A 26,253-nucleotide genomic window follows, 5' to 3' on the forward strand; every position below is an offset into this window, starting at 1 on the left:
TTGTTATTTTCCTCCTCTTTGACTCCCACCACCAGGCTCCAGGTTAGGGCTACACACATAGATGGGGGCTGGACTGAGTAAGTCCTCTGAAAAGCTGCCACATCAAACAGAAGATACCTAATTAAAAGCTTCAAACAAAAGATTCTTCATTACTTATTCTTTATTTTTTCTTTGATAAGAATTCAGGCTACATTTGGAAGGGGAAAACTGGGAGATGCTGGGATAGGGAGTTCAGTCCACTTCTGGGGAAGGGGAGGAGAGACTGGGACCTGAGCTCTCCCCTGCCCACCACTGGCAGCTGAGGCTGGTTGTTACTGGTCTCCCTTCAGCATAGTAAGAATCTGGTCAGTAAAAATGCCTGCGTAAGTGCTCATGGCTGCCGTGCTCTTGCTGTACATGTCCCTGGGAAGAAAGAACAGAGGGTTAAAGGAAAGAGGGCTGGGGGCTGAACCCCTGGGTCTGAGGGAGGAGGCTGGGTCTGGACCCTGGGTCTGAGGGCGGAGGCTAGGCCTGGACCCCAGGGTCTGAGGGAGGAGGCTGGGCCTGGACCCTGGGTCTGAGGGAGGAGGCTGGGCCTGGACCTTTGGGTCTGGGGACTCCCGAGTCCTGTCTGCCTTAGGTATCAAGACAGACAGTACCTGATTTTCTCATCCACCGTAGTCAGGTATGTCTTCTCGTACAGGCCCTGGGCAGCCGTCTTGGCCGTGTCCCAGTAGGTGGAGAGTGACTCTTGTACCTGGGCCAGCAGAGGCTGGCTGCTGGCATCATGTTGCTGGGGCAGGACGGCCCCCTGGACCTCTGTGGGCAGATGGGCAGGGGTTCGGGTTAGGAGAGCTGAAGGGGCCACAGTGTGGAAAACACGGCAGGAATATGGCTGAGGCAGGGTTGGAAAAGACCTAGGTGGGAGGATGCAAGCAGCTGAGCCCCTAGAGACCCCAGCCCGCATCCCCAGCCACACTCACCACATCCTAAGACCAAGAGGAGAAAACACAGAGCCAGGAAGAATCGAATGCCCATGGCGTCAGGAGATCTGGAATGCTGAAGGGTGTTGTCACTGGAGGTGGCTGTCAGTGGGAAACCACCCCACTCAGGGGACAGGACGCTGGCATCCTGCTCAGTGTCCCTCCTGCTTCCCAGAGGTTTCCAAGGTGTTGAGCAGGAAGAAGCATCCACCCTGGGCCTCCCTTTCTTAAGAATTCTATTCCTGAGTCGGGCATGGTGGCGCACGCTTGTAATCCCAGCATTTGGGAGGCTGAGACAGGAAGATCGTGGTTCGCGGACAGCCTCAGCTACATAGTGAGGACCTTTGCAACTCAGTACCCTATTTCAAAATAAAGAATAAAATATAGGGCTGGGAGTGTAGCTTGGAGGTAGAGTGCCCCTGGGTTCTATCTCCGGTACTGTGAAAAAAAACAAAAATCTATTCCTGACTTTTTTTTTTTTTTTTGAAACAAGGTCTCGCTGATCGCCTCCCTAAATTGCTGAGGTTGGCCTGGAACTTATGATCCTCCTGTCTCAGCCTCCCAAGTACTGGAATTACAAGTGTGTACCACCATACCCAGCTTTACTCCTGACTTTTAGCAGTTTATACTTTTTTTTTTTTTTTTTTGGTGGCACTGGGGATTGAACCCAGAGGCATTTTACCTCTGAGCTAAACCTCCAGCCTAGTTTACTTCTTATTTGGAAACAGGGTCTCACTAAGTGGCAAAGGGCCTTGCTAAATTGTTGAGGCTGGCATTGAACCTGCGATCTTTTTGTGTGTGTGTGTGGGTCTGGGGATGGAACCCAGGGGCATTCAACCTCCGAGCTACACCCCTACCCCTCTGGTTTCAGCCTCCCAAATGCTGGGATTACAAGCATGCACCACCACGCCCGCCCAGCCCAATCGGCGATCTTTCTGTCTCAGCCTCCCAAATACAGGAATTACAATTGTTGCCCACAATACCTTGCTTCAGTTTATACCTTTATATGTGTGTAGGGGGCACTGGGGATTGAACCTGACCCCCCCAGCCTTATTTTATTTTTATTTTAAAAACAGGGTCTTACTAGATTGATATGAGTCTCACTACTTGCTAAATCTGTTCTTAAACCTGTGATTCTCCTCTCTTAAACCTCCCAAGTACTGGGATTACAGGCATTGGCCACTACACCACTTATCTCCCTTATATCCCCTGTACTGATGATTGAACCCAGGGGCAGTCTACCTTTGAGATACATCTCCAACCCTTTTTTTGTTTTTGTTTTTCGGGTTTGGGGTTGGAACCCAGAGGAATTTGACCTCTGAGCTACACTCCCTGCCCTATTTTTTATTCTTTATTTTGAAACAGGGTCTCACTAAGTTGCAGAGAGCCTCACTAAATAGCTGAGGCTGTCCGCGAAACGCAATCCTCAGGTCTGAGCCTCTCCCGAATGCTGGGATTACAAGTGTGTGCCACCACGCCCGGCTATCTCAAACCCTTTTTATTTTTTTATTTGGAAACAAGGTCTCACTAAATTGCTGAGAGCCATGCTAAATTAGTGAGGCTGTCCTTAAAAAACCTGCAATCTTGCCGGGCGGCTGAGACAGGAGGATCGCACAGGTTTAAAGCCAGCCTGAGCTACTCAGTGAGGCTTTCAGCAACTTAGTGAGACCCTGTTTCCAAATAAAATATAAAATAGGTCTGGGAGTATAGCCCAGAGGTAGAAAGCCCCTGGGTTCCACCCACAGTACAAAAAAAAAAAAAAAAAAAAACCCACAAAACCTGCAATCTTTCTGTCTTAGCCTCCAAAGTATTGGGATTACAGGCATGGGCCACCATGCCCAGCTTTATTTGTTTGTTTGTTTGTTTGTTTGTTTGTTTTCAACATTCTAAGAATGGAACTCAGGACCTCCTGCATGCTCAGCAAGCAGCTCTCCCACTGAGCTACACCCTAGGCCCTATTATATTAATTCTTTTTTTTTTTCGGTACTGGGCAGTCAACCTTTGAGCTATACCTTCAGTATTCTTTATTTTGTAACAGGGTCTCACTGAGTGGCAATGGGCCTCACTAAGTACCTGGGACTGTCCATGAACTGCGATCCTCAGGTCTCAGCCTCCCAAATGCTGGGATTATAAGCGTGCGCCACCATGCCTGGTTGGCTGATATTCATTCTAACATCCTCTCATTCACTCACTCAAGAACCCCTTCCTACTGGGTGTGGTGGCGCGTGCTTGTAATCCCAGGATTCGGGAGCCCGAGACAGGAGAATCTGGGTTCTTGGCCAGCCTCAGCTACTTAGTGAGGCCCTCTACAACTTAGTGAGACCCTGGTTAAAAAAAACACAAAACACCAAAAAAAACGAGGCTGGGAGTATAACTCAAAGGTAGAATGCCCCTGGGTTCAAACCCCTGTACCACACACACACAAGAAATAACCAAGTCCCTTACCAGCTCTAGCCCAGAGCCTTTATTTTTTTTACTTTTATTTTTTGTGGTACTAGGGATGGAACCCAGGGGACTTCTACTTCCAATCTATACCCCCAGACCTATTTTATATTCTATTTGGAAACAGGGTCTCACTAAGTTGCTGAGAGCCTCACTAAGTAGCTGAGGCTGGCTTCGAACCTATGTGAACCTCCTGTCTCAGCCTCCCAAGTACTGGGATTACAAATCTGTACCACCACGGCTAACTTAACTCAGAGCCTTTAGCACAAGACAACTATTGCCCTTTGCTGAAATGCAACTGTGCAGGAAGGTGGCCGGCGGACATGGTTCAACCCAGCACTGCTGGCACCTGTGTTTCTGCGGTGCCTCCTGTGGCCCCAAGCCAGGCCCTGTTCTTTCTACATTGCTCAGTGATCCTCACCCCAGCCCTAGGCGGGAGGTGCTCTCTGCCACCAAGGTACACAGAGCACAGAATTATCAGCCATACTTTGCAGGTCGGGAACTCTGACAAAAAAGGTTGCGATCCAACCCCAGAGAAGGACCAGGCTGCAAAATAATGCTACGATTTTCAAGTTCCATCATTTCACCTTGGTCCTCTAACGTGGTGACTCTAGCATTTCCCCATTTAACAATCTTTGTCCTTCCCTGCTGGCACCCCTCCCCCCCCGCCCCGTCCCTCTCTTACCAAACTGTCACTCTGGAGGTCCGTCCTTACCAGCTCCCAATGGCACAGAGGCTTTATAGCTCTTGAGACCCACCTCCCTCCGCAGCCACCACCCCCCTTGGCCTAGGCCAAAGTCCTGGCCAACAGAGCTGCCGAGGGGGGGTTGTGGGGCAGAAGGGGCAGGAAGGACAGTGACATCAACTGCCACGTCAAACCTTGGGGAACCCCCACTCTGAAAAGTCACCCCTGACACAGGCGTGGTGGTACACCCCTGGAAACCCAGCTACTCAGGAAGCAAAAGCAGGGGGGGTCACAAGTTTGAGGCCAGCCTCATATTAGCAAGACCCTATCTCAAAATGTAAAAAGATCTGGGGAGCGGGGCATCGTGGTACAAGTTTGTAATCCTAGTACTTGGGAGTCTGAGACAGAAGGATCTGGGTTTGCAGCCATCTTCAGCTACTTAGGTCCCTTACCACTTAGTGAGACCCTGTTTCAACATAAAGAATAAAAATATCAGGCTGGGGGTGTAGCTCAGAGATAGGATGCCCCTGGGTTCAATCTCTAATATCACACACACACACACACACACACACACACACACACACACACACACACACATCTGGGGAAAAGATCTGGAGATATAGCTCAAAGGTAGAGCACCTCTGGGTTTCATTCCCAAGAGCAGACACACACACACACACACACACACACACACACACACACACACATTGTTTCTGATAGAGACAGTCTGGGATGGCGTGTGTGTAGGGGTTGGGGATTCAGGGTGCCCTATCAGGAATGAGACCTAGGTGTTTTCTCTCCCTTCGCCCTCCCCCTTTCCTTTTTGGTACTATAGATCAAACCCAGGGGCATTCTACCTCTGAGCTCCATCCCCAGCCCTTTTTTATTTTTATTTATTATTTATTTATTTTCTTATCTATCTATCTATCTATCTATCTATCTATCTATGTGATACTGGGAGTGGGACCCAGGGGCTTTTCTACCTCCGGGCTACACTCCCAGACCTATTTTATATTCTATTTGGAAACAGGGTCTCACTAAGTTGCTGAGAACCTCACTAAGTAGCTGAGGCTGGCTTCGAACCTGTGCGATCCTCCTGTCTCAGCCTCCCAAGCGTGGGGATTACACTACGCCCAGCCTTTATTATTATTATTATTATTATTTTATTTTATTTATTTATTATTATTATTTTTTTTTTTTTGGTGGTACTGGGGTTCCTGGAAGCCCTTCTACCTCGGGGCTACACTCCCAGACCTATTTTTACATTTTCATTTTGGAAACAGGGTCTCCTAAGCCAGCACGCGGCTGGCTTCGAACCTGAGCGATCCTCCTGTCTCCGCCTCCCAAGCGTGGGGATTACAAGCATGCGCCACCACGCCTGGCTTATTATTATTATTTTAAATAGAGTCTCACTAAGTTGTTTAAAGACTGGTTAAGCGCTGAGGTTAGCCTCAAATCTGTGATCTTCCTGTCTCAACTTCCCAAGTGCCAGGATCACAGTGGGGAGCCAGCTCGCCCAGCCTGGGGTCTATATCAGTTGGGCAATGAGAACAAAATGCTGAAGAACCACTTTGGGGACCTGCTTGTCCCACCTCCTCTCTAGCATTCATCCTCCTGAAGCTGAGGAAGTCTCCCACCTCTCAGGAAGTCTCCCACACCCCACAAGCCCCAACCCTTCCCCCAAAGCCCTCTCAGTGTCCCTCCCCCCGCCAAGTGTCCCCGTGTCTGCTCACTCATTCCTAGATATGGCTGGGGAGGGGCTAACTCCCTGCTCCCAGGGGAGAGAACTGGATGGGGACACAGATAAGAACTTTATTGTGGCACAGGGAAGGCGGGAGCAGGTTAGTCCTGGGCCTGCTCCTGGCAGAACAGCCTGGGGCACAGGCTGTGGGCCTTGTTCAGGAGGCTGTCCTTGGATCTGAGGAGCCAGGCCTGCGTGCGGGGACCAAGGTCGCTCAGGTGGTCCTCGTAATAGGTCTGCATGAACCCCTGGAGAGCCCTAGGCCGCCTGCAGGAGAGGAGACGTTGGTTGAGGCCGAAGCTACTCCCAAGGTTCTGCCCTGTTGACTTTGTCCTCCCTAGGACTCAAAAGTCCTGGCTTTCAACTCTCACCTTCTGCTCCTCTAAGACCAGAGGCTAAAGCTGCAGAACAGCCTCTCCTCCTCCCTCAGACCCAGGGGTCCAGGCCCAGCCCTCCTCCCTCAGACCCAGGAGTCCAGCCCCAGCGCTCCTCCCTCAGACCCAGGGGTCCAGACCCAGCCCTCCTCCCTCAGACCCAGGGGTCCAGCCCCAGCCCTCCTCCTTCAGACCCAAGGATCCAGGATCCAGTCTTTCTCCCTCAGACCCAGGGGTCCAGGCCTGGTCCTCCTCCTCAGACCTAGGGATCCAGGCCTCAGCTGTCTCCCTCAGACCCAAGGATCAAGGCTCCAGTCTTCCTCCCTCAGACCCAGGGATCTAGGCCCTAGCCCTCCTCCCTCAGACCCAGGGTTCCAGGCCCAGCCCTCCTCCCTCAGACCCAGGGCTCCAGGCCCAGCCCTCCTCCCTCAGACCTAGGGGTCCAGGCCCCAGTCTTTCTCCCTCAGACCCAGGGGTCCAGGCCTAGTCCTCCTCCTCAGACCTAGGGATCCAGGCCTCAGCTGTCTCCCTCAGACCCAGGGGTCTAGGCCTAGTCCTCCTCCTCAGACCCAGGGATGCAGGCCTCACTGTCTCCCTCAGACCCAGGAGTCCAGACCCCAGCCCTCCTCCCTCTGACCCAGGGGTCCAGCCCCAGCCCTCCTCCCTCAGATCCAGAGGTTCAGGCCCTGGCCCTCATCCCTCAGACCCATAAGTCCTGATCCCAGTTCTCCCTCAGATAAAGAGGTTCAGGCCCCAGCCCTCTTCCCTCAGATCTAGGAATCTAGACCCAGCCCTCCTCCCTCATATCCCGGGGCCCGGTTACTGCCCCTACCCTGGCCAGACACCAGCTCCCGCTCACCAGAACCACTGCCACTGCTCTTTGGTCCTGGTCACCAGCGGTTCCACCAGCTCTGTCACCCTGTCCTGCACCTTCCTCCAGCGGCTCCTCTCCATCACTGCCGGGGGGCTCAGGGTTCCTGTAGGCGAGCATGCTGGGTGGGACAGAGAGCAGCTTGAGTCAGCAGAACCCCACAACCCCACTCCTCTGGACCCACACTTATGTCACTGATGGGGGGCCAGGGCCACCCTCGTCGGTCCTCTAGCCTCCGGCCTCCCCCTTATGTCCCTGTGACCCCCTCCGTGCCCCTGGTCCCTCCCTCACCCCTGACCCCTGCAGTTTTCTCCCTCAGTCTGTAACTGCTTCCGTCTGAGATGATTCCTGACGCGATCCTGCTGCCCCAGACAGCCGGGTCCCTTAGTTCTCCAGTCCCCCTCCCTGTCCCGGCCACTTCCCCACAGCGGAGGAGACCGCAGCACGCCACACCTCTTTGCTGGCGGGCTCAGGGTGCTGTCAGTCCTTCCTGGTGGGCCGCAGTTGGTTTCCTTGCACACGTGCAGGGTACAGCACCCACATGCCTGGGTAGAGCCTCACTCAGAGACCTTCTGCCGCCCAGGATAGACTCTCCATGCTTGTACAAAGGCCCCCGGGGACCTGCCGCGTGGCTTGGGTCCATAACTACTCCAAGACTCAGTTTCCCTGTCTATAGGATGGGGTACTAACAGCACCTACTAACAGCAGGTATTGTGAGAATTGAAAACTGACACATAGAATGTATAAAGGATGGTGTTTCACACACGTAGGCACTATGCCTGTGCAAAATAAAATGTCAAACGCATGTGCAAAACACAGATGTACAAACTCACAGATACCCTCACACTCAAATCTTTTGTGTGTGTGTGAGACTGGGGACTGAACCCAGAGGCCTAGGCCCTGCTCACTCTCAAATCTTTTGCACATGTGTTCCCCATAGAGAGACAGAGGCACACAAACATACACACACTCCTTCACAGACGCACACTTACCACTACCACCTACGATTTTGCTTGCACACGCACAGATGAATATTGTCATCGGTGTGAGTCCCATGTTTACCTTTACACTCAGTGCCCGACACATATACCCCAGACACACAGACACACACACACACACACACACACACACACACACAACGACCGACACAAATTGCACATACCCCCGTCTCATGCGTCTACAGACCCACATGGCACACGCTCGGGCCCCCACATCCACCATCCCTGCTTCTCACCCACAAGGCAGGCCAGGACCAGAACGCAGAAGCAGAGGGCAGGCAAGGCCTGGAACCTGCACCTCAGGAGCAACATTCCTGGGGGTTCCGTCCCTTGGTCCCTCTGTGCTCAGCTCTGCAAGCCTGGGAGTGGCCGGCTGCACCAAGCAGAGCCCTCCCACGGCCACCTCTGCGCAGCACACCCGTTGGCAGGGCTTTAGAGAGCAAAGCTGAGGTGATTGTGACAATCAATGGCCATGCCCACCCCCGCTGGCCTCCCTCCTCCCACCCTCCAGGCCTGACATATAAGTCTCTTTGGCCTCCTGCTCTAAAGCAGGCCTCATAGCCGGGCGTGGTGGCACACGTTTGTAATCCCCGCGCTTGGGAGGCTGAGATAGGAGGATCGCACAGGTTCGAAGCCAGCCTCAGCTACTTAGTGAGGCTCTCAGCAACCTAGTGAGACCCTGTTTCCAAATAAAATATAAAAAAGGTCTGGCAGTATAGCCTAGAGGTAGAAGGCCCCTGGGTTCCACCCCCAGTACCACAAAAAAAAAAAGAAAAAAAAAAAAGAAAAAAAAGCAGGACTCATGCTCATGCCTGTAATCTTAGTACTTGGGAGGCTGAGACAGCAGGATTGCAGATTCAAGGCCATCCTCAACAATTTACTGAGACCCTCAGCAATTTAGCAAGACCCTATTTCAAAATTAAAAATAAGAAAAAAAAATAAGAAAAGGAACTAGGACCTTCCTGTAATCCCCAAAATTGGGAGGCTGAGATGGGAGAAACACAGGTTTGAGACTGTCTCAGCAATTTAGCAAAGACTGTTAATAACCTTGTGAGATCCTGTTTCAAAAACAAAAAATAGCCAGGTGTGGTGGCACACTGTTGTAATCCCAGCATTTGGGAGGTTGAGACAGGAGGATCACAGTTCGTGGAAAGCCTCAGCTACTTAGTGAGGCCATTTGCAGCTACTTAGTGAGACCTTGTTTCAAAATAAAATAATACAAAATAGAGCTGAGAATGTAGCTTGGAGGTAGAATGCCCCTGGGTTCCAATCCCAGTACCTAAAAAAAAAAAAAAAAGTGGTGGCACACGCTTGTATTCCCAGTACTTGGGAGGCTGAGACAGAAGGATGGCAGGTTCATGGACAACCTCAGCAAGTAAGTAGTGAGACTCACATCAACCTAGTGAGACCCTGTTTCAAAATAAGAAATAAAATCAGAGCTAGGTGTGGGTGGCACACACTTGAAATCCCAGCATCTGGGAGGTTGAGACAGGAGGATTGCGGTTTGTGACCAGCCTCAGCTACTTAACGAGGCTCTTCACAACTCAGTGAGCCCTGTTTCAAAAATAAAAAGACTAGCCGGGCGTGGTGGTACACTCTTGTAATCCCAGTACTTGAGAGGCTGAGACATGAGGACTGCGCAGGTTCGAAGCTAGCCTCGGCTACTTAGTGAGGCTCTCAGCAACTTAGTGAGATGACGTTTCCAAATAAAATATTAAAAAATAGGTCTGGGAGTATATCCTGGGAAATAGAAAGTCCCTGGGTTCCATCCCTGGTACCACCACCAAAAACAAGTGAATAAATAAATAAATAAATAAATAGACTAGCAAGGCATGATGGCACACGCTTGTAATCCCATCCCAGCATTTGGGAGGCGAGACAGGAGGATCGTGCGAGTTCGAAGCCAGCTTCAGGTACTTAGTGAGGCCCTCCGCAACTCAGTGAGACCCTGTTTCAAAATAAAGAATAAAATATTGGGCAGGGGGTATAGCTCAGGAGGTCAAATGCCTCTGGATTCCATCCCCAGACCCGCAAAATAAATAAATAAATAAATAAATAATAAATAAATATTAAAAAAAATAAAAATATATAAAATAAAAAGAAAATAGGAGCTGGACGTGGTGGCACACGCTTGTAATCCCAGCATTTGGGAGGCTGAGACAGAAGGATCACAGTTCGCAGTCAGCCTCATCTACTTAGTGAGGCCTTCTGCAACTTAGTGAGACCCGGTTTCAAAATAAAGAATAAAAAAATAGGGCAGGAGGTGTAGCTTGAAGGTCAAATGCTCCTGGGTTCCATCCCCAGACCCGGAAAAAAAAAAAAAAAAAACCTGGGCGTGGTGGCGCAGGCTTGTAACCCCGGTACTTGGGAGGCAGAGACAGTAGGATCATGCAGGTTCCAAGCCAGCTGTGCTGGCTTAAGAGACCCTGTTTCCAAATTAAAAAAAAAAAAAAAAAAAAGTATAAAAATAGATCTGGGCATCCAGGCGTGGTGGTGCATACTTGTAATCCCAGCATTCGGGAGGCTGAGAGGATCGTGGTTCGAGGACAGCCTCAGCTATTTAGTGAGGTCCTCTACAACTCAGTGAGACCGGTTTCAAAATAAAGAATAAAGAAAAGGACAGGGGGTGTAGCTCGGAGGTAGAATGCCCCTGGGTTCCATCCCCAGACCTGCAAAACACACACACACACACACACACACACACACACACACACACACACAAAGGTCTGGGAGTGTAGCCTGGAGGTAGAAGGGTTTCCAGGAATCCCAGTACCACCAAAAAAAAAAAAAAAAAAAAAAAAAAAAAATAGGGCTAGGGGTATCACTCAGAGGTAGAATGTCCTTGGGTTTTATCCCCAGTACCACAAAATAAACAAACAAACAAACAAACAAACAAATAATAATTTTTTTTAATAAAAAGACTTAAAAATAAGGCTGGGGGTGTAGCTTAGAGGTACAATGCTCCTGGGTTCCATCCTTGGTAGTGGAATGGAAAAAAAAAATAGCAACACAGTCTGGGGACTCCAGCCTGCTTCTTCTCCAGCAGCGATTGACCCCCTTCCCTCCCTTGATTCTGAGTTCTAGCTCTTTTTGTTGGGTATCTCTGCCTCAGATGGCCCTGGGCTTCAAAGCCCCTGCTCCCTTACTGCAAGGCTGTGTAGAGAAGTCCCCTCATCTGGACCCCAGTTTGGGAAGACAGGAGGGTCCTGAGCACCTGCCTCCCTGTGTCCACAGGAGGGTTGGAGGCCCTGCTGGAAGCTCCGGGTGCAAGTTGGGAAGCTCTTCAATGCTAGGTTCCAGCTTTGTGATAGGGAGAAAGAAAATGAGCCTTTTTCTCTCAGAGAACCCAGCCACACCAGGGCACACAGCTTGGCTGGGAGACTACAGGATTCCTTGGTCTACGGTTGCCAGGAAATACAGGATACCCAGTTGCATTTGAATATCAGTTACCCTGGGCGCGCTCTACTACTGAGCTACATACTCAGACCTTTTTATTTAACGTGTGTGTGTGTGTGTGTGTGTGTGTGTGTGTGTGTGTGTGTGGTGTGTGTGTGTGTGTGGTGTGCTGGGGAGTGAACGCAGGGGTGCTCTAACTCCAAACTATACCACAGCCCTATTTTTAATTTTAATTTTTATTTATTTATTTATTTTTGCGGTACTGGGGTTCCTGGAAACCCTCTACCTCCGGGTTACACTCCCAGACCTATTTTAGATTTTTAGTTGGAAAGAGAGTCTCTTAAACCAGCGAGGCTGGCTTCGAGCCAGCACGATCCTCCTGTTTCCCCCTCCCAAGCACGGAAATTACAAGCGTGCGCCACCACGCCCAGCTTTTATTTTGAAACAGGGTCTCACTAGGTTGTTGAGAGTCTCAGTACTTGTGAGACTGGCCTTGAACCTGAGATCTTTCTATCTCAGCCCCCCAAGTACTGTGTACTGAAATCACAAGTGTCTGCCACCATGCCCACCTTTCTTTCTTTCTTTCTTTCTTTCTTTCTTTCTTTCTTTCTTTCTTTCTTTCTTTCTTTCTTTCTTTCACAGTAGTGGGGAATGGACCTAGTGACATTCTACCTCCGAGCTCCATCCCCAGCCCTATTTTTTATTTTATTTATTATTAATATTATTTTGCGGTACTGGGGATGGAACCCAGGGACATAGGGGTATTCTATCTCTGAGCTATACCCTCTAGCTCTATTTTTTTTATTCTGTATTTTTAATTTTGAAAGTAGCTGATGCTGGCTGTGAACTTGCAATCCTCCTATCTCAGCCTTCCAAGTACTCCTATTACAAGCATGCCCCAACATGCTTGATAATTATTTCATCTTTTGAAACCTAGGGGCATTATACCTCCTAGCTCCACCTCCACCTCTATTTTCTTCTCCTTCTCCTTCTCCTTCTCCTTCTCCTTCTCCTTCTCCTTCTCCTTCTCCTTCTCCTTCTTCTTCTTCTTCTTCTTTTGCGGGTCTAGGGATGGAACCCAGAGGCATTTGACCTCCAAGGTACACCCCCTGCCCCTTCTTTATTCTTTATTTGGAAACAGGGTCTCACTGAGTTGCAGAGGGCCTCACTAAGTAGCTGAGGCTGTCCGTGAACTGCAAGCCTCTGGTCTCAACCTCCCGAATGCTGGGATTACAAGCGTGCGCCAACACGCCAGGCCTGTCTTTTTTTTTTTTTTTTCTTGGTACTGGGGGTGGAACCCAGGGCCTTTCTACCTCCGGGCTATACTCCCAGACCTATTTCATATTTTATTTGGAAACAGGGTCTCACTAAGTTGCTGAGAGCCTCACTAAGTAGCTGAGGCTGGCTTCGAACCTGTGTGATCCTCCTGTCTCAGCCTCCCAAGCGAGGGGATTACAAATGTGCACCACCATGCCTGGTTTGCCTGTCTTTTTATTTTTGAAAAAGGGTCTCACTGAGTTGCAAAGGACCTCGCTAAGTAGCTGAGGCTGTCGGGGAACCACTATCCTCTGGTCTCCACCTCCCTAATGCTGGGATTACAAGGGTGCACCACCATGCCTGGCTTTTATTTCTTTATTTACTTATGTATTTAGTGATACTAGAGATCAAATCAGGGGCACTCTATCTCTAAGATACACTCCCAGCCCTATTTGTTGTTGCAATGGGGATGAAACTCAGGGGCATTCTACCTCTGAGCTACACCCCAGCCCTTTTTTCTTTTTTTTTTTTTTTTTTTTTTTGCGGGTCTGGGGGTGGAACCCAGGGGCAGTCCACCTCCGAGCTACAGCCTCTGCCCTATTTTTTATTCTTTATTTTGAAACCGGGTCTCACTGAGTTGCAGAGGGCCTCACTAAGTAGCTGAGGCTGTTCGTGAATCGCGATCCTCTGGTCTCAGCCTCCCAAATGCTGGGATTACGGGCATGTGCCACCATGCCCAGCTTCTTATTTATTTATTTATTTATTTATTTATTTATTTATTTATGTTGGTACTGGAGGTGGAACCCAGGGACTATTTTACCTTTGGACTATACTCCCAGACCTATTTTATACTTTATTTGTAAACAAGGTCTCACTAAGTTGCTGAGAACCTCACTAAGTAGCTGAGGCTGGCTTCGAACCTGCGTGATCCTCCTGTCTCAGCCTCCAAAGCGCGGGGATTAGAAGCGTGGGCCACCTAGCCGGGCTTCCCTCTTTCTTTTTTAGTAAAAATATAAAATAGGATCCAGGAATGGTGGCACACACTTGTAATCCCCGCGCTAGGGAGGCTGAGACAGGAGGATCTCGCAGGTTCGAAGCCAGCCTCTGCTGGCTTAAGAGACCCTGTTTCCAAATAAAAAATATAAAATAGGCCGGGCGTGGTGGCGCACGCTTGTAATCCCCGCGCTTGGGAGGCTGAGACAGGAGGATCGCGCAGGTTCGAAGCCAGCCGCGCGCCCTGGCTTAGGAGACCCTGTTTCCAAATAAAAATGTAAAAATAGGTCTGGGAGTGTAGCCCGGAGGTAGAAGGGCTTCCAGGAACCCCAGTACCACCAAAAAAAAAAAAAAATACATATATATATATATATATATATATATATATATATATATATATATATTGGGTCTAGGAGTGTAGCCCGGAGGAAGAAGGCCCCTGGGTTCCATCCCTAGTACCACACACACACACACACACACACACACACACACACACACAAATAGGGCTGGGGATATAACTCAGAACTTGAACACTGTTGAGTTCAATCCCCAGTACCACATCATACACACTTGTGTGCACACATGTATACATACACACACACATACACACACACAGAAAATACATATGAGGAAAAAAACTTTTTTTTCTTTTTGTGGTACTGGGGATTGAACCCAGGGGTATTCTGCATCTTAGCTACAGGCTCAGTCCTATTTTTTTATTTTTTTCATTTTTGTGGCACTGGGGATGGAACACATGGGCTTTATTTCTGAGCCCTATTTTTTATTCTTTACTTTGAAACTGGGTCTCACTAAGTGGCAGTGGCCCTCACAAAGTAGCTGAGGCTGGCAGAGAATCAGATCCTCCTGTCTCAGCCTCTCAAGTACTGGCATTAGAAGTGTGTACCACCAGCCGGGCGTGGTGACGCACACTTGTAATCCCAGCATTCGGGAGGGATGCTGGGATTACAAGCGGTTCGCGGACAGCCTCAGCTTCTTAGTGAGGCCCTCTGCAACTCAGTGAGACCCGGTTTCCAAATAAAGAATAAAGAGCCGGGCATGGTGGGCACGCTTGTAATCCCTGCGCTTGGGAGGCTGAGACAGGAGGATCGCACAGGTTCGAAGCCAGCCTCAGCTACTTAGTGAGGCTCTAAGCAACTTAGTGAGACCCTGTTTCCAAATAAAATAGAAAAAAGGTCTGGGAGTATAGCCCGGAGGTAGAAAGCCTCTGGATTCCACCCCCATTACCACACGCACACACACACACACACAAAGGAATAAAAAATAGGGCAGGGGGTGTAGCTCGGAGGTTGAATGTCCCTGGGTTCCATCCCCAGACCTACAAACAAACAAAAACAAGAAGTGTGTACCACCACACACAGCTCAGACGCAGAAACTGAGGCCGAAGGATGGGGCTGGGGATGGGTTTGAAGGGCCCTTCCACTCTATGAGGCTAATTCTGAACCAACTCTGTCCCTCCCATCAAAGCATAGAGGGCCAAAGGGAGGTTGGAGTGGGGCCTCCCAGGGGTGGGACAGGCCTCTGCTCCTTGCCCTAGCTCCAAGGTCAGAGTGCGGGGAGGCCTGGGGGATATTTACTCTTTGCTGTTTGCAATATTTGTTCTTTTTAAGGACAGGGACAAGCTGAAGGTTGTTCAGGGTGGACTTCGGAGGCCGCTCAAAAACAACTAGGGGGGCAGGGCAGGGGTGCTGGGACCTAGAGGTCGGCAGAGGGAGGTGGGCTGGAGGCCCTGGCCAGACTCCAGCCTTCGCCCTGGAATCTCACCTCCCACCACCTCCTCTGGGGTCTCCAGCCACCCAGCCGCCCGCTGGCTGCTCAGAGTTAGGGAAGTCAGAAGTGGAAAAGGGTTTGAAATGTGCCTCCCCCCCCACCCCCCAGAGATCTTCCTTCTTTCTTTCTTTCTTTCTTTCTTTCTTTCTTTCTTTCTTTCTTTCTTTCGGCACTGGAGATGGAACCCAGGGGCATTCTATCGCTGAGCTACTCTAGCCCTATTTTTTTTATTTTTATTTTTTTGCAGGTCTGGGGATGGAACCCAGGGGGACATTCGACTTCCGAGCTACACCCCCTGCCCTATTTTTTATTATTTTTAAAATTAAAAAAAAAATTTTGTGGGCCTGGGGATGAAACCCAGGGGGACATTCGACCTTCAAGCTACACCCCCTGCCCTTTTTTTTTTTTTATTCTTTATTTGGAAACAGGGTCTCACTGAGTTGCAGAGGGCCTCACTAAGTAGCTGAGACTGTCCATGAACCGCGATCCTCAGGTCTCACCCTCCGGAATGCTGGAATTACAAGCGCGCGCCACCACGCCGGCTTTTTTTATTCTTTATTTGGAAACAGGGTCTCGCTAAGTTGCAGAGGGCCTCACTAAGTAGCTGAGACTGTCCGTGAACCGTGATCCTCTGGTCTCAGCCTCCTGAACGCTGGGATTACAAGCGTGCACCACCACGCCCGGCTTCCTATTTTATTATTTTGAAACAGGGTCTTGCTAGATTGATGAGAGTCTCAGTACTTGCTGAGGCTGTCCTGGAACCTGTGATCCTTCTGTCTTAGTCTCCCAACTACTGGGATTACAGGCATGGGCCACCGTGCTTTGCTCCTGATAAGCACTTTTTGTATGTGTGGTACTTGGGATTGAACCCGGGGCATTCCACCAGGTCTGTGCCCCACGCCTGGCTCAGTGTTTGTTTGTTGACGAGTGTTCGGATTGTTTCCACATTTTGCTATGATGAACAATGGTGCCCTGAGCATGTGTGTACAAGTTATTGGGTGAACACGTATTTCTAGTCTTTTTGCCTAGGCGTCGAATTGCTGGGTCATTTGGTAATTTTGTTTTTCGTGGTTCTGGGGACTGAACTCAGGGGTGCTCTACCACTGAGCTAAACCCCCAACCCTTTTTATTTTGAAACAGGCTCTCACTAAGTTGCCACACACTGATCTCCTGTATCAGCCTAAGTACTAAAGCACTTGGATTATAGGTGTGTGCTGCCATACTGGTTTATGGTAATGTTTAACTTTTATTTATTTATTTTTGTAGTACTGGGGATTGAATTCAGAGACGTTCTACCTCTGAGCTACATCCCCAACTCTATTTATTTATTTATTTATTTATTTATTTATTTATTTATTTTTCGGTACTAGGGATGAAACCTGGGGGCATTCTACCTCCAAGTTACACCTCCAGCCCTATTTTTTTATTTTTATTTTTATTTTTATTTATTTTTTTTTGTGGTACTGGGGTTCCTGGAAACCCTTCTACCTCCGGGCTACACTCCCAGACCTATTTTAACATTTTTATTTGGAAACAGGGTCTCCTAAACCAGCGCTGGCTTCGAACCTGTGCGATCCTCCTGTCTCTGCCTCCCAAGTGCGGGGATTACAAGCGTGCGCCACCACGCCCGGCCAGCCCTATTTTTTTTTTTTAATTCTTTATTTGGAAACAGGGTCTCACTGAGTTGCAAAGGGCCTCACTAAGTAGCTGAGGCTGGCTCCCTATTTATTTTTTGCTTAAAAACTGGTTCTCACTAGGCTGCCGAGGGTCTTGCTAAAGTACTGACACTGGTCCCCAACCTCATGTCTCAGCCTTTCCAAATACTGGAATTACAGATGTGTGCTGCCATGTCCATCTTTTGTGTGTGTGTGTGTGTGAGTGAGTGTGTGTGTGTGTGCGCACGCTACTGTTGTACTGGGGATGGAATCCAGAGGTCTACCTTCAAGCTACACCCCCACCCTATTTTATATTTTATTTGGAAAGAGGGTGTTATGAAGTTGCTGAAAGCCTCACTAAGTAGCTGAAGCTGGCTTAAACCTGTGCAATCAAGCCAGGCATGGTGGCACACGCTTGTAATCCCAGGCTGAGACAGGAGGATCGCACAGGTTCGAAGCCAGCCTCAGCTACTTAGTGAGGCTCTCAGCAATTTAGTGAGACCCTGTTTCCAAATAAAATATATTAAAAAAAAAAAAGGTCTGGGAGCGTAGCCCGAAGATAGAAAGCCCCTGGGTTCCACCCCCAGTACCACACACAAAAAACAAAAACAAAAACAAAAAAACCCTGCGCAATCTTCTAGTCTCAGCCTCAAAGTACTGGGATTACAAGTATGTGCCACCACGCCTGGCTTGCTATGTTCATCTTTGCTTAACTTATTATTATTATTTTTTTTTGTAGCACTGAAGATTGTTCCCAGGAAAGCAACTCAGTGAGACAAAATTTCAAAATAAAGAATAAAAAAATAAGCCAGGCGTGGTGGCGCACGCTTGTAATCCCCGCGCTTGGGAGGCTGAGACAGGAGGATCACGCAAGTTCGAAGCCAGCCTCAGCTACTTAGTGAAGCTCTCAGCAACTTAGTGAGACCCTGTTTCCAAATAAACTATAAAATAGGGCTGGGAGTATAGCCCGGAGGTAGAAAGCCTCTGGGTTCCACCCCCAGTACCACCAAAAAATAAAAAAAAAATTAAAAAAAAATAAAAGAATAGGGCTGGGATACAGCTCGGAGGTAGAATGTCCCTGGGTTCCATTTCCGGTACTTCAAAAAAAAAAAAAAAATTGATTCCAGGGGATCTGAGCCACAACCCCAGGCCTATTTTAAGTTCTGTTTTGAAACAGAGTCTTGCTAAACTGCTGAAGGCCTCACTAAAGTGCTGAGTCTGGCTTCGAATCTGCAATCCTCCTGTCCCAACCTCCCAAGTACTGGGATCACAGAGGTGTGCCGCCACACCTGGCTTGCTTAGCCTTTTGAAGGACTGCTAAGCTGTTTTCCATTTACCTATTCTGGTATTTAGTTGTAAGTTCATGTGTTTGTACAATACACATTCCTGGGAAAAACTGAATTGTTTGTTTTATATGCCTCCCCAACTGTATTTGGCTAATTCTGAATCCTCAGACTTTCACATATAGGTGCCAGGCATGGTGGCGCACGCTTGTAATCCCAGTCCTTGGGAGGCTGAGACGGGAGGATCGCAGGTCCGTGGCCAGCCTCAGCTACTTAGTGAGGCCCTTCACAACTTAGTGAGACCCTGTTTCAAAGTAAAATAGGGCTAGGTGTAGCTTGAAGTAGAATGGCCCTGGGTTCCATCCCTAGTACTGAAAAAAAAAAAAAAAAACCAGAAAGAATTTTGGGTCCAGGTCCCCTCCTCCAGGAATCTTTCCACTGCCCCATCGGCTGGGGCTGGTGCCCCACACGGCGTCCTATCCCTGCCCTGTCTCTTGTGTGGTGGATCTTGAGTGGCCGGGGTGTGCAGCCTTGGGTCTGCATGGCTGTGGGTGATGGACTCCATATAATCACCAGGACTCCTCGTTGGTGTAGCCAGGGCTCTTTGTCAAGTCCTGAAGATATATTTGCACACCTAAGAAAAACTAATGTATTGCCTCTAAAGTATGAAAAAGAGCCCGGCATGGTAAGGAATACCTGTAGTCCCAGTACATGGGAGGCTGAAGACAGGAGGTTGCCGGTTTGAGGCTAGATTCAACAATTAAGCAAGACCCTGTTTCAAAATTAAAAAATAAGCCGGGCACGGTGGCGCACGCTTGTAATCCCAGCATTTGGGAGGCTGAGACCGGAGGATCACGGTTCGTGGACAGCCTCGGCTACTTAGTAGGGTCCTTTGCAACTTAGTGAGAACCTGTTTCAAAATAAAGAATAAAAAAGTTGGGTAGGGGGTGTAGCTGACTCGGAGGTCAAATGCCTCTGGTTTCCATTCCTAGACCTGCAAAAAAAAAAAAAAAAGATATAGGACTAGGGGGTGTAGCTCAGAGGTAGAGTGCTCCTGGGTTCCATCCCCAGTACCACAAAATAATATAATAGTAATAACAATAATAATAGTAATAGTAATAATAATAAGGCTAGGGTTATGTCTCAGAGGTAAAAAGTCCCTGGATTTAACCCCATGTATAACAAAAAAGAAATAAAATAAAATAGGGCCGGGCGTGGTAGTGCACGCTTGTAATCCCTGCGCTTGGTAGGCGAAGACAGGAGTATCACGCAGGTTCGAAGCCAGCCTTGCTGGCTTAAGTAAGAGACCCTGTTTCCAAATAAAATATAAAATAGGTCTGGGAGTGTAGCCCAGAGGTAGAAGGGTTTCATCCCCAGTACCACCAAAAAAAAAAAAAAAAAAAAAAGCCAGGCGTGGTAGTGTGATGGTGCACGCTTGTAATCCCAGCATTTGGGAGGCTGAGACCTGAGGATTGCGGTTCACAGACAGCCTCAGCTATTTAGTGAGGCCCTCCGCAACTCAGTGAGACCCTGTTTAAAAAATAAGGAATAAAAAAATAGGGCAGAGGGTGTAGCTCGGAGGTCAAATGTCCCTGGGTCCCATCCCCAAACCCGCAAAAAATAAATAAATAAATAAATAAATAAATAAATTATTAAAAAAATAAAGCTGAAGGATAGCTTGGAGGTAGAATTCACCTGGGTTCAATCTCCAGTACTATGTGTGCATGTGTGTACACATGCATTCTCTCTCTCTCTCTCTCTCTCTCTCTCTCTCTCTCTCTCTCTCTCTGTCTCTCTCTCTCTCTCTGTCTCTCTCTCTCTCTCTCTGTCGCTCTCGCCCTCTCAAATACTTTGGAATCCTCACAGGCAGTCCCCAAAGGTGCTTTCTGCATATTGTCCTGCAGAGCCCGCCCCGCAGTGAAGAAACACTTGGGGAGAATTCTTTGTAGGGTCTTTATTGGTGCAAGATAACCGTGGGGCACCCGGAGCACCATGGAGGGAGGGAGTCCTGGCTCAGGCTTCACCCTGCAGATATTCAGGAGAAGGTAGTTTTGAGTTTTTCCTTCATTTTGCTGAATGTCTCTGAAAACCAATTCCTGCAGGGAAAGGAGGAAGAAGTCACTGTAAGCTGCCACTCACCCCACCCCAGGGAATCCAAATCCATCCCCTCCATGATTTCCCCTTCCTCCTGGGTCTCCATCCCATTGTCTGTGGAATTAGGAGGACCTCGGCTGTATGGGCCAACTGTGTGATGCTGGGGATTGAACAACCCAGGGGCATTCTATCTCTCCGCTAAATCTCCAGCTCTATTTTTTTTTTTTTTTTTTTTCGGTACTGGGAATAGAACCCACGGGCATTCTAACCCCAGCCTTCTTTTTCTTTCTTTTTTTCTTTTTTTTTTTTCTTTTTTCTTTTTTTTTTTTTTTTGCGGTACTGGGGATGGAACCCAGGGTCATTCTATCTCCGAGCAACACCCCCAACCCTATTTTTTATTATTTATTTTGAAACAGGGTCTCATTAAGTTGCAAAGGACCTCCCTAGGTAGCTGAGGCTGTCCACGAACCACGATTCTCGTGTCTCAGCCTCCCAAATGCTGGGATTACAAGTGTGCACCACCATGCCCTGGCTCTTATTTTTTATCCTTTATTTTGAAACAAGGTCTCATGAAGTTGCAGAGGGCCTCACTAAGTAACTGAGGCTGAGCCGGGCCTCGTGTCTATGAACCTGCGATTCTCCTGGCTCAGCCTCTGAAGGTGTGTCCTGCCATGGTTGGCCTCTTTCTTATTTTTTATTTTATTTATTGATTGATTATGTGCTGAGAATTGAATCCAGAGGTATTCTACTTCCAAGCCACACTCTTGGTCCGGTTTTATTCCTTTTTTTTTTTGAAACAGGATCTCACTAGGTTGCTAAAAGCCTTGCTAAATTTCTCCTGTTTTAACCTCCCACATCTGGGATTATAGTCATGCAACACCGTGCCTGGCTTTATTATTATTATCATCATTATTACTATTTGTGGTGAATAAAAAGAATACAAATTTTTTTTTTTCTTTGTGGTACTGGAGTTCCTGGAAGCCCTTCTACTTCCGGGCTACACTCACAGACCTATTTAATACTTTTTTATTTTTGGAAACAGGGTCTCTTAAGCCAGCGTGCCTGGCTTCAAACCTGTGTGATCCTCCTGTCTCCACCTCCCAAACTCAAGGATTACAAGCGTGCGCCACCACGCCCGGCTTGGCTCTATTATTTTTGAGACAGGGTCACACTTAGTTGTAGAGGCTGGCCTCCGACTTGCAGAATCACCCACTTTAAAAGTCAGAAAACTGAGACTCATGGTAAATAATGCCCTTCTCAAGATTATACAAGCCGGGCGTGGTGGCGCAGGTTTGTAATCCCAGTATTTGGGAGGCTGAGACAGGAGGATCGCTGTTCGCAGACAGCTTCAGCTACCTAGTGATGCCCTCTGTAACTCAAGTGAGACCCGGTTTCAAAATAAAGAATAAGCCGGGCGTGGTGGCGCGCGCTTGTAATCCCGCACTTGGGAGGCAGAGACAGGAGGATCGTGCAGGTTCGAAGCCAGCTGTGCGCGCTGGCTTAGGAGACCCTGTTTCCAAATAAAAATGTAAAAATAGGTCTGGGAGTGTAGCCCAGAGGTAGAAGGGCTTCCAGGAACCCCAGTACCACCAAAAAATAAAAATTAAAAATAAAGAATAAAAAATAAGGCAGGGGGTGTAGCTCGGAGGTCGAATGCCCCTGGGTTCCATCCCCAGATCTGCAAAAAAAAAAAAGAAAGAAAGAAAAAAAAATCATACAGAAAGTCCAAGTGCGGTGGTACACACCTATAATCTCAGTATTTGGGAGTCTGAGATATGAGGATCACAGTTTCAAGGACAGCCTGAGCAATTTAGACCCTGTTTCTTTTTCTTTCTTTCTTTTTTATTTATTTTTATTTTTGTGGTACTGGGGATTGAACCCAGGTGCATTCTGTCTCTGAGCTACACCACCATCCCTACTTTAATTTTTCTTATTTTGAAACAGTGTCTCACTAAGTTGCAGAGGACCTCATTAAATTGCTGAGGCTGGCAGTGAAGCTACATCCTCCTGATCAGCCCCATAAATACTGGGATTACAGGCATGGGCCACCACACCTGCTTTGAGACTCTGCTTTAAAATAAAAAAAATCAGCCGGGAGTGGTGGAACACACTTGTAATCCCAGCATTTGGGAGGGTGAGACAGGAAGATCGAAGTTCACAGACACCCTCAGCTAGTTAGTGAGGCCCTTTGCAACTTAGTGAGATCCAGTTTCAAAATACAGAATAAGAGCCGGGCGTGGTGACGCATGCCCCGCGCTTGGGAGGCTGAGACAGGAGGATGGCACGGGTTCGAAGCCAGCCTCAGCTACTTAGTGAGGCTCTCAGCAACTTAGTGAGACCCTGTTTCCAAATAAAATATAAAATGGGTCTGGGAGTATAGCCTGGAGGTAGATAAGCCCCTGGGTTCCACCAAAAAGAAAAAAAAGCAAATAAAATATAAAATAGGTCTGAGGTAGCTCAGGAGTAGAAAGCCCCCTGGGTTCCGTCCTCAGTAACATAAATAAATAAATAAATAAATAAATAGATAAATAAATAAAGTAAAAAAAAAACTGAGAGCATAGTTCAGAGGCAAAATGCTCTGGGTTCATACATTACTACCACAAACACACACAAAATAATGTAGCCAGGATAGGAGCTGGGGAATCTCTGTTTGAGCCTGAGCACCCTGACATCTAGTTCTATGGCCCAAAAGGACACTCTCAGTCTCTTCAGGGATCATTTTTTCTAATCTGCTAATCTTAAAATAGTCCCGAGGCCGGGCATGGTGGCGCACGCTTGTAATCCCCACGCTTGGGAGGCTGAGACAGGATGATCGCACGGGTTCGAAGCCAGCCTCAGCTACTTAGTGAGGCTCTCAGCAACTTAGCGAGACCCTGTTTCCAAATAAAATATAAGGGAGGATAGCCCAGAGGTAGAAAGCCTGTGGGTTCCACCCCCAGTACCACACACACACACACACACACACAAAAAAAAAAAAAAACAACAAAAAAAAAAAAACAGTCCCAGACACACCCCGGCCCTCCCGCGCCCCGCAAGGGCCCTAACCGAGTCTTGGCAGGAAGGTCACTCTGTCTGATGCTGTTGATGGCGGCCCGGGCCTTGTCCTCCAAGGTGTTCCCCAACTCCTTCAGCTTATCTGGGAGGTTCTCGAAGGTGCTGGAGATGTCTGGGGCGGCCTGCGCTGGGGCTGGTCCTGCTCAGAAGATGGGTTAAGAGGCAAATGTTTGGGTTATTGGGAGCCCTTAGGATGGGACTCCTGAAGTGCATAAGGCAATTCTAGAATGTGATTCTTGGGGTCATGGTGTTAGAATGGGGGAGGGGGCTGCAGGGACACTCCCCTCCCAGACCCTTCCAAAGCTGGAGAAGCAGAGCAGCCAATCCCAGAGGGTGGGAGTCACTCCGTCATCAGTCGCTAGGGGACCCACCCAGCAAATCAGGGCTGGGGCAATCAGAGGGTGATAGGGAAACCAACCCTTAAGGATCCTCTAAGCACGAGGCCTGTGGTCAGTTTCACACTTTTTTCTTTTCTTTACTTTTTTTTTTTCCTTTGGTACGGGGATAGAACCCAGACCTCTGAGCTCCACTCCTAGTTAGATTTTTTTTTCTTTATTTTGAAACAGGGTTTCACTAAGTTACGGAGAGCCTCACAAGTTGTTGAGGCTGACCCCGCGAAGGGAGCCTGAGATCCTCCTGTCTCAGCCTCCCAAGTACTAGAATGACAAGCGTGCACCACCACGCCTGCTTAGCTTCACACTTTTTTTTTTTTTTTTTTGTGGGTCTGGGGATGGAACCCAGGGGCATTCTACCTCCGAGCTACACCCCCTGCCCTGTTTTTTATTCTTTTTTGAAACAGGGCCTCACTGAGTTGCAGAGGGCCTCACTATGTAGCTGAGGCTGTCCGTGAACCGAGATCCTCTGGACTCAGCCTCCTGAATTTGGGATTGTAAGAGTGCACCACCACGCCCGGCTAGCTTCATACTTGTAAAGCTCAAACTCCCCAGTTTCCCCATCCTACTTTACCTTCCAGAACCATGGAGAAGACCAGGACCAGGACCAGGAGAGACAGGAAGAGCCTCATGGCGAGCCGGGGCGCTGTGGAGGCAGAGGGGGTGGGATGGTCAGCGGTACCACCTCCCTCCGCTCCCTCCAGGCCACCACATAGGAAGTTTTTTTTCTCAGTGCCGGGGAGCTGTTCCACCCCTAGGCCTCACAATGTTGCTCAGGCTGGCTGTGAACCTGTGATCCTCCAGTTTCAGCCTCCCAAGTACTGGGATTACAGGTATGCACCACCATACCCAGCTAGCCCCAGCCCTTTATGTGTGTGTGTATGTGTGTGTGTGTGGTACTGGGGGTGGAACCCAGGGGCATTCTACCTCCAAGCTACACCCCAAGCCTATTTATTATTCTTTATTTTGAAACAGGGTCTCACTGAGTTGCAAAGGGCCTCACTAAGTAGCTGAGGCTGTCCGCAAACCGTGATCCTCCTGTCTCCGCCTCCCAATGCTGGGATTACAAGCATGTGCCACCATGCCAGGCCCCAGCCCTACTTTTATTCTTGATTTTGAAACAGAGTCTCACTGAGTTGCAAATGGCCTCACTAAGTAGCTGAGGCTGTCTGCAAACCATGATCCTCCTGTCTCAGCCTCCACCACTCCTGGCTCTAACCTTTGTCTTGTTTTAAATTTTTTTTTTTTTTTTTTTTTTTTTGCAGGTCTGGGGATGGAACCCAGGGGCACTTGACCTCCGAGCTACACCTCCTGCCCTATTTTTTATTCTTTATTTTTAACCGGGTCTCACTGAGTTGCGGAGGGCCTCACTAATGCTGGGTCTCAACCTCCCGAATGCTGGGATTACAAGCGTGCGCCACCATGCCCATGCCCGGCCAAGTTTGTTTGTTTGTTTGTTTTTTTGAAACAAGGTCTTGTAAAATTGTTGAGGCTGGCCTCAAACCTGTGATCCTCCTATCAAGTTGAGATTACAGGTGTGCGTCATCACGCCCAGCTATCCCCAGCCCTTTTTATTTTCGATTTTGAGACTGAATAAATTTGCCCATACTGCCTTCAACTTCCGATCCTCTGGCCTTACTGTTCTGGTTCATAAGATTATAAGCCTGTGCCCCAGGTCCGGCCCACCCCCTATTTTCAGCTCAGGAGCACGCAGCACCAACCTGTTCGTGGAGATCAGTAGCAGGAAGCCTAGGGTGGAAGGTGCTGGCCTGTCCAGGACATTTATTGGGCTGGGAGGGGGCGGGGCAGGCCACTCTCCCTCCCTCGGAGCCTCCCCCTGAGCTCAGCCCACCCACATTTTCCTCTTGCTGATTTCTGGTGAAGTCTGAGGGCCCTGGGGCCTGCTGAGCCCATCCTTTCTGTGGAAGCCTCACCTCTATACCTCTCCTATGGGGGGGGTCGGCTTCAGCCCCCCAGGGTCCCTTTCCCAGCTCAGGGGACTCTGGCTCTCTACCCTCTGTTCTCTAAGTAACAATTCTATGGGTCTCATCCCTAGTTTTTTTTTTTTTTTTTTTGTGTGTGTGTGTGTGTGAAGATGGAACCCAGGGACCTTCTACTTCTGAGTTATATCCCCAGCCCTATTTTATTTTATTTTATTTTTTGGTACTGGGGATGGAACCCAGGGGCATTCTACCTCCAAACTACACCCCCAGCCCTAATTTTTCATTCTTTATTTTGAAACAGGGTCTCACCGAGTTGCAAAGGGCC

The 26,253-nt window shown here is 48.7% G+C and overlaps 3 protein-coding genes across 3 annotated transcripts; all 3 read right to left on the reverse strand.

The window, feature by feature from the left end:
• Positions 1–311: 311 nt before the first annotated feature.
• APOC2 (apolipoprotein C2) lies at positions 312–1,017 on the reverse strand (the record flags this gene model as incomplete). The annotated part of the gene is made up of 3 exons (XM_080703619.1): positions 312–402; positions 639–798; positions 963–1,017. The coding sequence occupies 3 exons, from the start codon at positions 1,015–1,017 to the stop codon at positions 312–314; spliced, it is 306 nt and encodes a 101-aa protein (XP_080559745.1).
• A 4,914-nt stretch (positions 1,018–5,931) lies between these two features.
• On the reverse strand, positions 5,932–8,385 carry APOC4 (apolipoprotein C4; the record flags this gene model as incomplete). Its single annotated transcript, XM_080702764.1, has 3 exons — positions 5,932–6,097; positions 7,064–7,196; positions 8,310–8,385. 3 exons carry the CDS (start codon positions 8,383–8,385, stop codon positions 5,932–5,934), a joined length of 375 nt encoding a protein of 124 aa, XP_080558890.1.
• Positions 8,386–20,480: 12,095 nt separating this feature from the next.
• Positions 20,481–24,617, reverse strand: APOC1 (apolipoprotein C1; the record flags this gene model as incomplete). Its single annotated transcript, XM_080704420.1, has 3 exons — positions 20,481–20,541; positions 23,585–23,732; positions 24,560–24,617. 3 exons carry the CDS (start codon positions 24,615–24,617, stop codon positions 20,481–20,483), a joined length of 267 nt encoding a protein of 88 aa, XP_080560546.1.
• Between the last annotated feature and the right edge of the window lie 1,636 nt (positions 24,618–26,253).

This window comes from Muscardinus avellanarius (genome assembly GCF_963383645.1).
Source record: "Muscardinus avellanarius genome assembly, chromosome: 10".
NCBI lineage: Eukaryota > Metazoa > Chordata > Mammalia > Rodentia > Gliridae > Muscardinus > Muscardinus avellanarius.